This window comes from Dryobates pubescens, chromosome 12, assembly GCF_014839835.1.
Source record: "Dryobates pubescens isolate bDryPub1 chromosome 12, bDryPub1.pri, whole genome shotgun sequence".
Taxonomy (NCBI): domain Eukaryota; kingdom Metazoa; phylum Chordata; class Aves; order Piciformes; family Picidae; genus Dryobates; species Dryobates pubescens.
In genome coordinates this window covers 7,311,684-7,326,880 of record NC_071623.1, presented here as the reverse complement: position 1 = coordinate 7,326,880, position 15,197 = coordinate 7,311,684, and the positions used below count along the sequence as shown (strand labels likewise).

At 47.9% G+C, this 15,197-nt stretch overlaps 1 protein-coding gene across 2 annotated transcripts in view; it reads right to left on the bottom strand.

The window, feature by feature from the left end:
- Positions 1–1,761: 1,761 nt before the first annotated feature.
- The window catches only part of MBTPS2 (membrane bound transcription factor peptidase, site 2), a 40,441-nt gene continuing 27,005 nt past the window's right edge, over positions 1,762–15,197 (bottom strand). Inside the window, exons 9-11 of one of the 2 annotated variants that reach the window (XM_054166001.1) lie at positions 14,276–14,471; positions 5,136–5,211; positions 1,762–2,065 (exon numbers count right to left, since the gene is read on the bottom strand). In XM_054166001.1, the coding sequence (XP_054021976.1) occupies positions 1,843–2,065; positions 5,136–5,211; positions 14,276–14,471 (495 nt within the window). In that variant the 3' untranslated portion in view covers positions 1,762–1,842. Of the gene's footprint in view, positions 2,066–3,039; positions 3,230–5,076; positions 5,212–14,275; positions 14,472–15,197 lie in introns of those variants that run through there. The other variant, XM_054166000.1, reaches the window with a different exon arrangement.

The window sequence follows — 15,197 nt, the reverse complement described above, 5'->3', positions numbered from 1 at the left end:
ATGTGCTGCCAGCCATTCGGGCTGGCTGAAAAGGGAAGAGCCTAACCCACATGGCCTCTCCTCTCCTCATTAACACATGCTAAACATTTCATGGAATGGCTCAGATTTTATGGAATGGCTTAGAGATAATCTACTCCAACCCCTCCGCCCCCCCGCCATGGGCAGCAACGCCTCTCAACTAGGTTTTGGTTGCTCAAGGCCTCATCCAGCCTGGCCTTGAACACCTCCCAGGGAGGAGGCATCCCTTCCCAAAACACTTCTGTCATACCTCCTTCAAATATGCAATATTTGGGGGGTTGGCAAAAAGATTTCTTTGTATTGGCATTTACTTAGACTCACAGAATTGTCAGGCTGGAAGGGACCTCAAGGATCATCCACTTCCAACCCCCCTGCCATGGGCAGGGACACCTCACACTACAGCAGGTTGCTCACAGCCACATCCAGCCTGGCCTGAAAAACCTTCAGGGAGGTTTTTTAGCTTTTCATCATTTTGAGATCAGACTTTAGAGCTTCTGAAGATTCCAATTTGGTTAAATATCAGATAGAAAAAAAAAACCCAAACCAAGACACTCAAAACTATGCTTAGAAAAGATCAGAGCCCACAGAGACTTTCTGACAATCATTCAAATCATAAAATGAAACAAACCCCAAACCAAGACTCTCAAAACTATGCTTAGAAAAGATCAGACCCCACAAAGACTTTCTGACAATCATTCAAATCATAAAATGGAACAACAAAAAAACCCAACTCAAGACACTCAAAACTATGCTTGGAAAAGGTCAGAGGCCACAAAGACTTTCTGATAATCATTCAAATCATGAAATGAAACAAACCCCAAACCAAGACTCTCAAAATTATGCTTAGAAAAGATCAGAGCCCACAGAGACTTTCTGACAATGATTCAAATCATAAGATGGAACAACAAAAAACCCCAACCCAAGACACTCAAAGCTATGCTTAGAAATGATCAGAGCCCACAGAGACTTTCTGACAATGATTCAAATCATAAAATGGAACAACAAAAAACCCCAAACCAAGACACTCAAAACTATACCAAGAAATTATCAGAGCCCACAAAGACTTTCTGACAATCATTCAAATCATAAAATGGAACAACAAAAAACCCCAAACCAAGACACTCAAAACTATGCTTAGAAAAGGTCAGAGCCCACAAAGACTTTCTGACATTCAAATCATAAAATGAAATAACAAAAAACCCCAAACCAAGACAGTCAAAACTATGCTTAGAAAAGATCAGAGCCCACAAAGACTTTCTGACAATCATTCAAATCATAAAATGAAACAATAAAAACCCCCAACCCAAGACACTCAAAGCTACGCTGACTAAGAGCTGATCAGAGCCCACAAAGGCTTTCTGACAATTACTCAAATCATAAAATAAAACAACAACATAAACCCCAACCCAACCAAGACACTCAAAGCTATGCCAAGAAATGATCAGAGCCCACAAAGATTCTCTGGCAATTCTTCCAATTACAAAATCAAAGCTAAGTGGTTTGGTTTTGGTTTTTTCCTTCCACTTTACACACCTTTGAGGCCACATAATTCCCTCATTTTGTCATCTAAATTAAGGAAGTCTTAGGCTTTGCCCTTGTGAAACCTCTCCAAATACAGAACACTGCTTCAAGAGGACATAAAAAGCTTCCTGCTTCTTCCCGTCAGCTTGCTCCTGGCTATAGGCACAACGTTGTACCGTTTGAATCCAGCAGCCAGCAGTGATGGTTCCTTCAGTGTCAGTCTCAGTCCTGACTAAGTTTTAAAAGGCAAAGGATTCCTCATTTCTGTGTACTCTGAGACCTAAAGGAAGCGTAGCCAATGCTCTATCGTGCTGTCACCAGCCAAAGTCCCAGGGCAACATTGGCAGCCAAAAGTGCACTACCAGCCAGCAAAACTAAAAAGCCAAGGAGCTCTCTGGTTTGTTTTTCTACAATCAGGGAGCTGAGAGTGGCTTCCAGGAATGAATTTAAGATCCACTGGCCATCCAAAGCAAAGCAGGGTACAGCATTGATAACTGCCAGTGCTCCTGAGAGTGAAATTAGGTACCTGGTTGGCATCAGTTAAGGTGCATGAATAACATCCATGAGAATGGGAAGACAAATGTAATGCAAACCATATTGTTATCATTTCTAGCATGCAGAGAGAACCAGACCTGAGATGTTGGGTTTGGAGTTTTTCATAGAATCATAGAATTGTCAGGGTTGGAAGGGACCTCAAGGATCATCCCGTTCCAACCCCCCTGCCATGGGCAGGGGCACCTCACACTACAGCAGGTTGCTCACAGCCACATCCAGCCTGGCTGCAAACACCTCCAGGGATGAGGCTTCCACCACCTCCCTGGGCAACCTGTGCCAGTCTTTCACCACCCTCATGGGGAAGAACTTCTTCCTAACATCCAATCTGAATCTACCCATTTCTAGTTTTGTTCCATTCCCCCCCAGTCCTGTCACTCCCTGACACCCTCCCCAGCTTTCTTGGAGCCCCCTTCAGATACTGGAAGGCCACAATTAGGTCTCCTTGGAGCATTCCCCTCTGCAGACTGAACAGCCCCAACTCTCTCAGTCTACTTCCACAGGAGAGGAGCTCCAGCCCTCTGCTCATCCTCGTGGCCCTTCCAGCACCTCCAGGTCCTTCCTGCAATAGGGGTGTCATCCTGGTTCACAGAAATTCTCAGTACAATGAGTTTTATACCTGCCTTTAGAGGTTGATCTGTTTGTATTCTCTAGGTTTGGATCACTGAACTCTTCATTCACAACTGGACTCAAGGCAGGAGATGGCTAAAATCCCTCTTAACACTGCCCAGCTTTGTGTGGTTTTAAAGGATGGTTATGGTTCTGACTCCACACCTGAAGTAAGAAGGTATTCCAGACCTATGACCTCAGTAGGAAATAATGATTAGGAATATTTTCCAAAACACTGCCTCAGGGCAGTAAGTAAATGGCTGGAATACAATAGGAAATCTGGCCTCTCCCTCATACTTACCTATTAGCCAGAAAAGCTGAGTGGCTGTGTGAGAATGAGGCAAGGGTAGGCCCTTTTTTATTGCTGGTAAAGGCTTGTTAACTCTAATACCTACCTCCAAGGCCAGACAAGAAGACATCTGAATCAGAACACAGCTGGGTTAGCTGTTGAGGTGTTCCCAGAAAAGGGGAGCTTGTGCAGCACCTTTACTCTTGCAAAAGGTTCTTCAGTTGTCCTACAGCCATGCACCTAGGTTGGGGCAATGCTAAGTATCAGTAAAGGCTGAGGGGTGATGAATTTGAGAGCAGTCCTGCAGTAAAGGTCTTGGCAGGGCACTGGTGGATGAGAAGCTGGGTGTGAACCAACAGTGTGAGCCTGCAGCCCAGAAGGCAAATCACACCCTCAGCTGCATCAAAAGATGCATGGCCAGCAGATCCAGAGAAGTGATTTTGCCACTTTGCTCTGCTCTGGTGAGACCTCACCTGGAGTGCTGCATCCAGCTGTAGAACCCTCAACACAGGAAGGACATGGACCTGATGGAGCAGGCCCACAGTACGGCCACAAAAAATCAGGGGGAAGACCTCTCCTAAAGCAGAGGCTGAGGGAGCTGGGGTTATTCAGCCTGGAGAAGAGAAGGCTCTGGGGAGACCTAAGAGCAGCCTTCTAGTACCTAAAGGGGGCTACAAGAAGGCTGCAGAGGAACTGTTTCCAATGGCCTGCAGGGACAGGACAAGGGGCAGTGGTTTGAAATTACAGAAGTGCAGACTGAGATTGGATGTTAGGAACAAGTTCTTCACCATGAGGGAGCTGGAACACTGCAACAGGTTGCCCAGGCAGGGAGTTGAGGCCGCCTCACTCCTGAAAATATTCAAGGTCAGGCTGGACAAAGCTCTGGGCAACCTGATCTAGTGGAGGATGTCCCTGCTGACTGCAAAGAGGTTTGCCTAGATGACAATTGGAGGTCCCTTCCAACCCAAACCTTTCTGATTCTAGAAATATTTCTATGTCTAAGGCTAAAGGTTCTTAGATTACCCCCCCCAAGCTTGCTGCTCTTTCTGTATGCATATAATCACCTTGTTCATTAATACAGAGGTTTTCAATGAATTATTGTTCTCCTTTTTGAATTGGCTACCTTCTGTTTTCTGTTGATAGAAAGGAAAACAGAGGAGAGGTTGTGGAGTCTCATTCTTTGGAGACTTTCCAGCCCCATCTGGCTGTGCTCCTGTGTGACCTGTGCTGGATTCTATGGTCCTGCTCTGGCAGGGGGGTTGGACTGGAAGATCTCCTGAGGTCCCTTCCAACCCCTAACATCCTGTGATCCTGTGAAAAGCAGCCATATCCTGTTTCTTAGTTCAGCATAATGACTCAGAAATGATGAAACCCTAACATACCAAAGCTAAGGATAACATCTCATTCTCCAGGCTTACTTTGACTTTCTCATCAGAGCTGTAAAGACTCACTTCAAGAAAGGGTTAAAAAAAGCAGTGACCAAAATTACCCTGCACAGCACTAGTAGGAGATTTCATTCTGACCTTGGCACTTGGACAATAATCAGTGCAGGGAAGGGAGAAAGATGTCAAAACTCTACAGAAATCACAGACTCACAGAATGTTGGCCATTGGAATGGGCTGCCCGGGGAGGTGGTGGAGTCACCATCACTGGAGGCGTTTAAAAAGAGACTGGATGAGGCACTTGGTGCCATGGTTTAGCTGATTAGATGGTGTTGGGTGATAGGTTGGACTTGATGAGCTCAAAGATCTTTTCCAACTTGGTTAATTCTGTATTCTGTTAGGGGCTGGAAGGGACCTCCAAAGATCATCCAGTGCAACCCCCCTGCCAGAGCAGGAGCACCTAGAGCAGGTCACACAAGAACACATCCAGGCAGGTCTTGAATATCTCCAGAGAGGGAGAGTCCATAACCCCCCTGGGCAGCCTATTCCAGTGTTCTGTCACCCTCACAGTGATGTAATTCTTCCTCCTGTTTCCATGGAGCTTCCTACGCCTCAACTTCCACCCACTGCCCCTTGTCCTGTGCTTGGGCTTGTTTCAGAACATCCTGTCTAAATTGATAACCAGCTGCAATTTTCCTGGCTCACCAAATTCTGCAGAGCTCCCTTCTTGCCTTCAAGAGGACAAACACACTTCAAAAGGATACTTGAAAAATGTCTCTATCACCATGGGCAGATCGATGCTGAGGAAGTTTTGTCGTGGCACAAAGCTGCTGAGACTTACTGCAACAGAAGAGAGAAAGACACACAGAGCATCAGCAGTCATTCCAGGATTAACACCTCCTGAGCTTTAGATAAGGATTCTGCAGCAACATCAGCACTCAAATGCCATTTAGTCAAGGATGAATAACCAAGGTGTGGTTTTGTTTTGAAGAGTGCAGCCATGAGCTCTGAGGAGACCTGATTGTGGCCTTCCAGTACCTGAAGGGGGCTCCAAGAAAGCTGGGGAGGGACTTTTGAGGGTGTCAGGGAGTGACAGGACTGGGGGGAATGGAACAAAACTAGAAATAGGTAGATTCAGACTGGATGTTAGGAAGAAGTTGTTCCCCATGAGGGTGGTGAGACACTGGCACAGGTTGCCCAGGGAGGTGGTGGAAGCCTCACCCCTGGAGGTTTTTGCAGCCAGGCTGGATGTGGCTGTGAGCAACCTGCTATAGTGTGAGGTGTCCCTGGCCATGGCAGGGGGGTGGAACTAGATGATCCTTGAGGACCCTTCCAACCCTAACAATTCTGTGATTCTATGATTCTTAGCCACGGGTCACCATCACAGTCAAGTGACTCTGCCAAATACTACTAGCAGGATGAGAGTAAAAGCAGAGCTAAGATATGAATAATTTTCAGAAGCAACTGGACAGCTATCTTCACAAAGCCCACACTGTGGAAGTCAAGTCCTTTGCAAAGAAAAACGTATCAAAGGAGATGAGAGCTACCAGACTTTTTTCAACATATGCAGGCTACAAGCACACAACCACAGTGCTTGTGCACTTTCTCGGAGAGCCACAAAATTCTTCTCCTGCAGGACCTTCAGAAGATCCACCCCCCCGGCCTGAGACTGAGCTCATGGTTTATAGTAGTAGTGGGGCAGTTAGGCAGCAGAGTTCTGGAGTCCCAGTGTGCACAGGTGGCCAAGAAGGCCAACAGCAACCTGGCTGGATCAAAACCAGCGTGGCCAGCAAGAGCAGGGCAGTAATGGTGTCCCTGGACTCGGCCCTGGTGAGGCCACAGCTTGACCACTGGGTTCAGTTCCAGGTGCCACAGCACAGGAAAGACACTGAGGTTCAGGAGAGTGTCCAGAGAAGGGCAACAAGGCTGGGGAGGGGTTTGGAGGCATCCTATGAGGAGCAGCTGAGGGAGCTGGGGATGTTTAGTCTGGAGAAGAGAAGGCTGAGGGGAGAGCTTATTGCTCTCTACAGCTCCCTGAAAGGAGATTGGAGTGAGGCTGGGGTTGGTCTCTTCTCCCAAGTACCCAGTGACAGAACAAGAGGCGATGAGTTGAAGTTGTGCCAGGGAAGGCTTAGGTTGGATATGAGGAGAAAATTCTTCAGTGTGAGAGTGGTGAGGGGTTGGAACAGGCTGCCCAGGGAGGTGTTGGAGTCACCATCCCTGAGGTGTTCAAGAAGCTGTAGCTGTGGTGCTTCAAGACATGGTTTAGTGGTCATGGGAGTTGGGTTAGGATTGGATTTCCTGATCTTAAAGGTCTGTTCCAGGCTTAGTGAGTCTATGATTTTCTGATTCTAGGTTACTCTGAGAAAGCTAAGGCCAGGAGATGCTGCACAGCTGCATAACACATTTTAATACCAGTCAGCCAGCACAAAAGTAGCTTTGGTTTCTTTGTCCTCAGAAGGTACCAGCAGTTACTCCAAGATGTGACTTAGTGCAACCTCCCAGGCTGGGAGGTGGGGCTCAGCATCCTTCCTATAAATAATGGCTGGAAAATTGCAGTGTCAAGCACCATATGATCTCAAAATGCTCCTTTAGTACTCTAATTTCTTTGAAGGTGTAGATGAAGCTTCAGCTGACTGCATGTCAGATGTTTGAGAGAGACTCTTCAAAGAAAACTGAGGTAGCTTGAGACCTCCCAAGTGAGCACACTCAGTTACTGCAGGGATGCTCCATCTGGGTTGCCTCATAAAAACACTTGATGAGGTCTTTCAAAGTAAACAGCAGTCTCAGTCTGTCAGCCTCAGGGACCATTTGAAAGCCTGAGTTCTGAGGCAGGTGGAAGACAGACATATTTCCTACTAGGCTTCACTGATAGTCCAGTGGAGACTCATCCCCAGAAGGCAGAGGTTTAGGTCATTTAAGGCAGAATTAGAAAATCCCCCTATGAATGTGCCTGAACAGCTGCAGCAGCAGCAGCAGCCACTGTGTCCTCAGAGAACAACTTGGGATGTGAGTTCATGGAATCATTGAATCACAGGGGTCAGAAGGGACCTCCAAAGGTCATCCAGTCCAACGCCCTCTGCAGTAAGCAGAGGCATCCACAGCTAAATCAGGTTGCCCAGAGCCACTAGGGTCTGAATTTTCCTACCAGCATGGGAAAAAGTTGTAGCCATAAGAGATACAATCTCCACAGAGTTATGTAGAGGCAGTACACTCAGTACAAAGATCCCTTGGGAAAGGAACAGTTTAAGTCACCCTTTGAGAGATTTTAAAGCTATAGGCTAAGAGAATGCTGAGAACCTCACAGCACTATGACAGAGAAGAATAAAAGGACCTGGGGGAGCTGGTGGATGAGAAGCTCAACAGGAGCCAGCAGGGAGCCCTTGCAGCCCAAAAAGTCAATTACATACTGGGCTGCATCAAGAGAAGCATAGCCAGCAGGTTGAGCGAGAGGTGAAACCCTATCTGGAGCATTGTGTCCTGTTCTGGAGCCTCTGTTACAGGAAGGATCTGGAGGTGCTGGAATGTATCCAGAGAAGGATCACAAGGATGAGCAGAGGGCTGGAGCTGCTCTGCTATGAGGACAGACTGAGAGAGTTGGGGCTGTTCAGTCTGGAGAAGACAAGGCTCTAAGGAGATCTCCTTGTGGCCTTCCAATATCTGAAGGCGGCTACAAGAAAGCTGGGGAGGGACTTCTGAGGGTGTCAGGGAGCGATAGGACTGGGAGGAATAGAACAAAACTAGAAATGGGTAGATTCAGACTGGATGTTAGGAAGAAGTTCTTCCCCATGAGGGTGGTGAGACACTGGCACAGGTTGCCCAGGGAGGTGGTGGAAGCCTCATCCCTGGAGGTTTTTGCAGCCAGGCTGGATGTGGCTGTGAGCAACCTGCTGTAGTGTGAGGTGTCTCTGGCCATGGCAGGGGGGTTGGTATTAAATGATCCTTGAGGTCACTTCCAACCCTGACAATTCTATGGTTCTATGATTCTATAACATACCAAAAGCTAATAGAATCATAGAATGGGTAGGGTTGGAAGGGACCTCCAAAGGTCATCTAGGCAAACCTCTCTGCAGTCAGCAGGGACATCCTCCACTAGATCAGGTTGCCCAGAGCTTTGTCAGCCTGACTTGAAGATCTGTAGGGATGGAGCTTCAACTATCTCACTGGGCAACCTGTGGCAGTGTTTCACCACCCTCATGGTAAAGAACTTGTTCCTAACATCCAAGCTGAATCTGCTCTTCTCTCATTTCAAACCATTGTCCCTCATCACTGCAGGCCTTTGTAAACAGTCCCTCTCCATCCTTCTTGTAGCTCCCTTCCGGTACTGGAAGGCTGCTCTTAGGTCTCCCCAGAACCTTGTCTTCTCCAGGCTGAAAAACCCCAGCTCTCTCAGCCTGTCCTCATAGCAGAGGTGCTCCTGATCATCTTCACAATCCTCCTCTGGACCTGCTCCATCAAGTCCATGTCCTTCCTGTGTTGAGGGCTCCAGACCTGGACACAGTACTCCAGGTGAGATCCCACCAGAGCAGAGCTAAGACCAAGAGCAATTTTCTTTAGGTTAAATCATCAAGGGCACCAGAACAAAGATGAGAGTAGTTCCAAGGGAACATGAGGCAGAGAACTGGTCCAGTCAGTCACATAAACACATCTTCTTCTGTTAACAGAGGCCCTTCTGATGAGTCAGAAGCTATAATTAGTCCTACCAGCAAGCCTAGCATGAGATGGAGAGATCTGGATACCAAGGAGTCCCATAAAAACAATGGGTTTGGTGTGGCAACAATGCCGTATCTGTACCAAGACAGCTTGAAAATCATCTTCCTTTGCCTGAGCTTAAGAAAAGACCTTTGAGTTTCAGGAACTGGGAGAAAATAAGTCTGTTGGACCAACAAATGAAGAACACAACAGACAGAAATCTTGGACATCACTCCCCTCAGAAAAGTGAGAGGCATCCAAGTCAAGTGATACCCAAAGTAAACAACTCATCAGGCTGGAGACTGATATCAGAACATCTGATCAGACCTCTGAGCCAAAATAGCAGAAGGGCTGAGGCAGGCAGTGTGTACAAAGGTTCCAAAAGACACACACTGCAGCACCCTCTCATTCCCAAGCTTGAATGCCTCCTGACAAACATCTAATGGCCACAAGAAGTCACCATCCTGTACCTGGAGTTATGCCTACTTGTGTCCAGTTTTGGGCACCTCAATACAAGAGAGATGTGGAGGTGCTGGAGCCAGTGCAGAGGAAGGCAAGGAAGCTGTGAAGGGCCTGGAGAATAAATCTGATGGAGAGCAACTGAAGGAGCTGGGGATGGATAGTTTGGAAAAGAGGAGGCTGAGAGGAGACCTCATTGCTGTCTACAACTACCTGAAAGGACCTTGTGGAGAGGCTGGTGCTGGTCTCTTCTCACAGGTAATTAGTGACAGAACAAGAGGGAATGGCCTCAAGCTGCAGCAGGGTAGGTTTAGACTGGACATTAGGAAGAATTTTTTTCCCTGCAAGAGTGGTCAGGCATTGGCACAGGCTGCCCAGGGAGGTGGTGGAGTCCCCAAGCCTGGATGTGTTTAGAGGTGGTTTGGATGTGGTGCTTGGGGCTCTGGTTTAGGGGTGACCCTTGTAGAGTAGGGTTAATGGTTGGACTTGGTGATCCTGAGGCTCTTTTCCAACCTGAATGTTTCTGTTTCTGAGAACAGATCACTAATCTCCTCCCCACTTTGGTGTCCCTGGCAACCACTAGAGGTGGATCCAAATTCCGTAACTTGCTGCTGGAGCAACCTCCAAACCCAAATAAATTCTCCTGGTAGTTGCTAGACTGAGCTCTAGATATTTTAATAGGATAAGATGAATGTAGGGGCTGTAATGGATCAAACCTCATGGCAGTAAGCAAATCTGCCCTGTGTCGGGAAGAGAAATCCATCGGCGAGGGGGGTGAGGGAAAGACTCGCAGCAATCAATATGATTGATAAGCAAGCTTCCACTTTATTGTTCCACACTTCCTTATTTATAGTCTTATCTTATACATAGTTAATTCTATTCTAATTTAACACATGCTATTGGTTAATATCTAAAAGGTTACATCATTGTTTTCACTACTCTGTGGAATTTCCTAATTGCTCTTTTTCCCAGATCTTCACCTACTTCTTATCTTGTTTGCCTTCCTTCTCAAGGGCAGCTTGACTTCAGCATACCAAGCATCAGAACTTTTCCACAACTCCTACTCCATTGCTATATTAATAACAGAAAGTCCTTCAAGGCCTAATTTGCACAGATGTTCAAACCATTTCCCAACAGCCCTGCTAGAGAGATGGGATGGCATTAAGAAGGACCTGGACAAGCTGGAGAGGGGAGCCCAGGTGAACCTCATGAGGTTCAAACCAAGTGCAGGGTCCTGCACATGGGTTGGAACAATCTTCATTATCAATACAGGCTGGGGGATGAGGTGATAGAAAGCAGCCCTGTGGAAAAGGACTGGGGAGTTCTGGTGGGTGAGAAGCTGGATGTAAACCAACAGTGTGAGCTTGCAGCCCAGAAGGCAAATGGCATCCTGAGATGCATCAAAAGCAGCACTGCCAGCAGATCCAGAAAGTTGATTCTGACACTCTGCTCTGCTCTGGTGAGACCTCATCTGGAGTAGTGCATCCAGCTCTGGAGCCCTCAACACAAACAGGACATGCAGCTGAAGAAGCAGGTCCAGAGGAGGGCCACAAAGATGATCAGAGGCTGGAAAACCTCTGCTACAAGGACAGGCTGAGGGAGCTGGGGGTGTTCAGCCTGGAGAAGAGAAGGCTTCAGGGAGACCTAAGAGCAGCCTTCCAGTACCTGAAGGGAACGTGCAGGAAGGCTGCAGAGAGACTGTTTCCACAAGCCTGCAGTGACAGGATGAGAGGCAATGGTTTGAATTTAGAGAAGAACAGATTTAGATTGGATGTTAGGAACAAGCTCTTTACCATGAGGGTGCTGGAACACTGCAACAGGTTGCTCAGAGAGATAGTTGAGGCCCCATCCCTGGAGATCTTTGAGGTCACGCTGGACAAGACTCTGAGCAACCTGATCTAGTGGAAGATGTCCTTGCTGACTGCAGGGGGGTTGGCCTAGATGACATTTGGAGGCCCCTTCCAACCCAAACCATTCTATGATTTCTAATCATCCCTTCTGGCTTAGTTGCCAGTACTGCAAGGTCATTTAGGAGCAGGACTCCTCACAGCTCTGTATGTTCACAGAATCATAGAATCAACCAGGTTGGAAAAGACTTCAGAGATAATCAAGTCCAACCTATCACCTAAGACCTAACACCTCCTGACATCTAAACCATTGCTTCAAGTGCCACATCCAATTCTTTTTTGAACCCTGGGCAGCCCATTCCAATGGCCAGTTACTCTTTCTGGGATGAACATTCTCCTCACCTCCAGCCTAAACTTCCCCTGGCACAGCTTGAGACTGTGTCCTCTTGTTCTGCTGCTGGTTGCCTGGGAGAAGAGACCAACCCCCACCTGGCTGCAACCTCCCTTCAGGGAGCTGTAGAGAACAGTAAGGTCTCCCCTGAGCCTCCTCTTCTCCAGCTCCCTCAGCCTCTCCTCACAGGGCCGTACTCCAGACCCCTCCCCAGCCTTGTTGCCCTTCTCTGGACACGTTCATTGTTGTTACACTGAAAACAGGAGCTGCACATCCACATCAACCCAAACTATTTTTGCAGCCATATTTAACTTTGAGGCAAGAGAAAGATTTGACAGAAGGAAGCTGTGCAGTATTTCTTGTAAGTGGCCAATAAGGGCTGCTGTGTGTTAAATGTAGCACCACTCTAAGAAGCTCTGTTTCCTGCAGGCACAAAGATGACATTAAAGAACCACTAAAACATACTCCTAATGCAAAAGTCACACAGAGGAGGAAGGAATTATTTCCTTAAGTGTAAAAATAAATAAATAAGGTTACCACATTCTCATCAATCACATCTGGAAAATAAACCCAAACCCACTGCCCTCCAGCCACTCTTGTACAGTGCAAAGTTAAGCCCTCAAAACTTTAGGAGTTGTTTCACTGGAATGCATGGAACTCTACCATGGTACAGGAGACTGCCTGCTGCCCAAGCCAGTACCAAGTAATCAGCTCTGGTGTTTTTCCCTAGGGGAGCACAGAGCATAAGTTGCACTTACAGCAAAGATTGGAATGAAGTCAAGGTGTGAGCTTTCAAATGAATACATTCATGCCCAGAAGGTAAATCACATCCTGGGCTGCCTCAAGAGATGAAAGCAGCAGGACCAAAGAAGTGATTCTGCCCCTTTACCTTTGCCCCTCTGCTCTGGTGAAACCTCACCTGGAGTACTGCATTCAGTTCTGGTGCTCCCAGCATAAGAGGGCCATGGAGCTGCTGAGAGGGCTGGAGAACCTGCCTTATGGGGACAGGCTGAGAGAGGTGGGGATGTTCAGACTGGAGAAAAGACTACTCTGGGGAGACCTTAGAACAGCACTGTGAGGCTGACAGAGCCCTGGAATAGGCTGTCCAGAGAGCTTGTGGAGTCTCCTTCTCTGGAGCCATTCCAAACATGCCTGGATGCCTTCCTATGTGACCTGCCTGGATGAGTTCCTGTGTGACCCGCTCTAGGTGCTCCTGCTCTGGCAGGGGTGTTGGACTGGATGAGCTTTCCAGGTCCCTTCCAAGCCTTAACATTCTGTGATTGTGTAAAGGAGAGCCATAGTCCATTTCAAAGGAAGGAACTAAACTGTTATATGTTATTTACTTTAGGGCATTCACTGTTTTGTAATTGTCCTTGTGGTTTGATAGTCACAGGAATGTGCAACAGATCCTTGTTACTAGGTGTAATTTAAGCACTCCTGTTAATATTCACAGGCTCACAGGATGTTAGGGCTTGGAAGGGACCTCTGGAGATCTTCCAGTCCAACCCCCCTGCCAGAGCAGGACCATAGAATCCAGCACAGGTCACACAGGAACACGTCCAGACAGGGCTGGAAAGTCTCCAGAGAAGGAGACTCCACAACCTCTCTGGGCAGCCTGCTCCAGTGCTCTGTGACCCTCACAGTGAAAAAGTTCCTCCTCATGTTAATGTGGAACTTCCTGTGCAGTAGGAAGTTGCCCCTTGTCCTGTACCAGGGTGCAAATGAGCAGAGCCTGTTCCCTCCCTCTTGACCCCCAGCCCTCAGATATTGATAGACATTTATTAAATCCCCTCTCATTCTTCTCCTCTCCAGACTAAACAGCCCCAGGGCTCTCAGCCTCTCCTCACCAGGCAGTGCTCCAATCCCTTCAGCATCCTTATAGCCCTCCTTTGGACTCTCTCCAGCAGATCCCTCTCTCTCTTGAACTGGGAAGCCCAGAACTGGATGCAGTATTCCAGGTGAGGTCTCAGCAGGGCAGAGCAGAGGGGGAGAACCTCCCTGGATCTGCTGGACACACTCCTCTTACGGCACCCCAGGATCCCATTGGCCTTCTTGGCCACTAGGGCACATCGCTGTCCCATGCAGAACTTGTTGTCCACCAGCACTCCCAGGTCCTTCTCCACAGGGCTGCTCTCCAGCAGATCTTCAGACAAAATGATAGGGGAAGATGCCCCAGAGACTTTACAACAGCATTTTGAGCAGTTCATGCGTAAGGCAAATGCAGATGCCTGGTTCCCCTGACCAACCTAAGTGAGATCTGTTCTAGTCACAGCCCTTCCATACTGTTCTGCAGGCACAACCATCTGGTATCACACATGGTTTCAATTACCTTCACAACTCATTGCCCCGTGCACATTTCGTTTTAGGCCTGAGCTTCTCCCACTGGCTGTAAGATCTGGATTCTGCATTAACTAACTTAACTGCCAAGCCCTCCAAAGACCTCCTTCAAGCAAGCAGGCAAAGTCAAGCACATGAGAAATCCTTACTGGTCAACTGTGCAAGAGATGCTACCAACCTGTGTACTGAAGATGCAAGGGGTGTCCTACGTACAGCATATCAATGTGAGGGGGGTGTTTTACCCTGATGAGCCTTGTTTGGTTCTCTAAAGAAGGAGTCACACAAAAGCCTGGCACAAAATCCTTCTGGCAGTCAGTGTTGCTCCGACAAACCTTGCTGGCCTCAATCACTTTCCGTGCTGGCAGGCAGGCATACTGCAAAGGGAGGGTGAAAAGGATTAGCAAAGGTAAAGGTAATTCCCAACACAGCAGAACAAAAGATCATAGAATAGCTCAGGCTGGAAAGGATCTCAGAGACCATAGAATCATAGAATTGTTAGGGTTGGAAGGGACCTCAAGGATCATCCAGTTCCAACCCCCCTGCCAGGGGCAGGGACACCTCACACTACATCATGTTGCTCATAGACACTTCCAACCTGGCCTTAAAAGCCTCCAGGGATGAGGCTTCCACCACCTCCCTGGGCAACCTGTGCCAGTGTCTCACCACCCTCATGGGGAAGAACTTCTTCCTGACATCCAATAATCTCAATCTACCCATTTCTAGTTTGTTCTGTTCCCCCCAGGCCTATCACTCCCTGACACCCTCAAAAGTCCCTCCCCAGCTTTCCTGTAACCCCCTTCAGATACTGGAAGATACAATTAGGTCTCCTTGGAGCCTTCTCTTCTCCAGACTGAACAGCCCCAACTCCCTCAGTCTGTCCTCATAGGAAAGGAGCTCCAGCCCTCTGCTCATCCTCATGGCCCTTCTCTGAACACCTTCCAGCACCTCCAGATCCTTCCTGAAATAGAGGCTCCAGAACTGGACACAGTGCTCCAGGTGGGGTCTCACCAGAGTGGAGTAGAGGGGGAGAGCCCACAAAACAACCCTTCAGGTGGAAGTTTACCATTGCAGAAACTGTAAGCACAGCAGATGTGGGAACA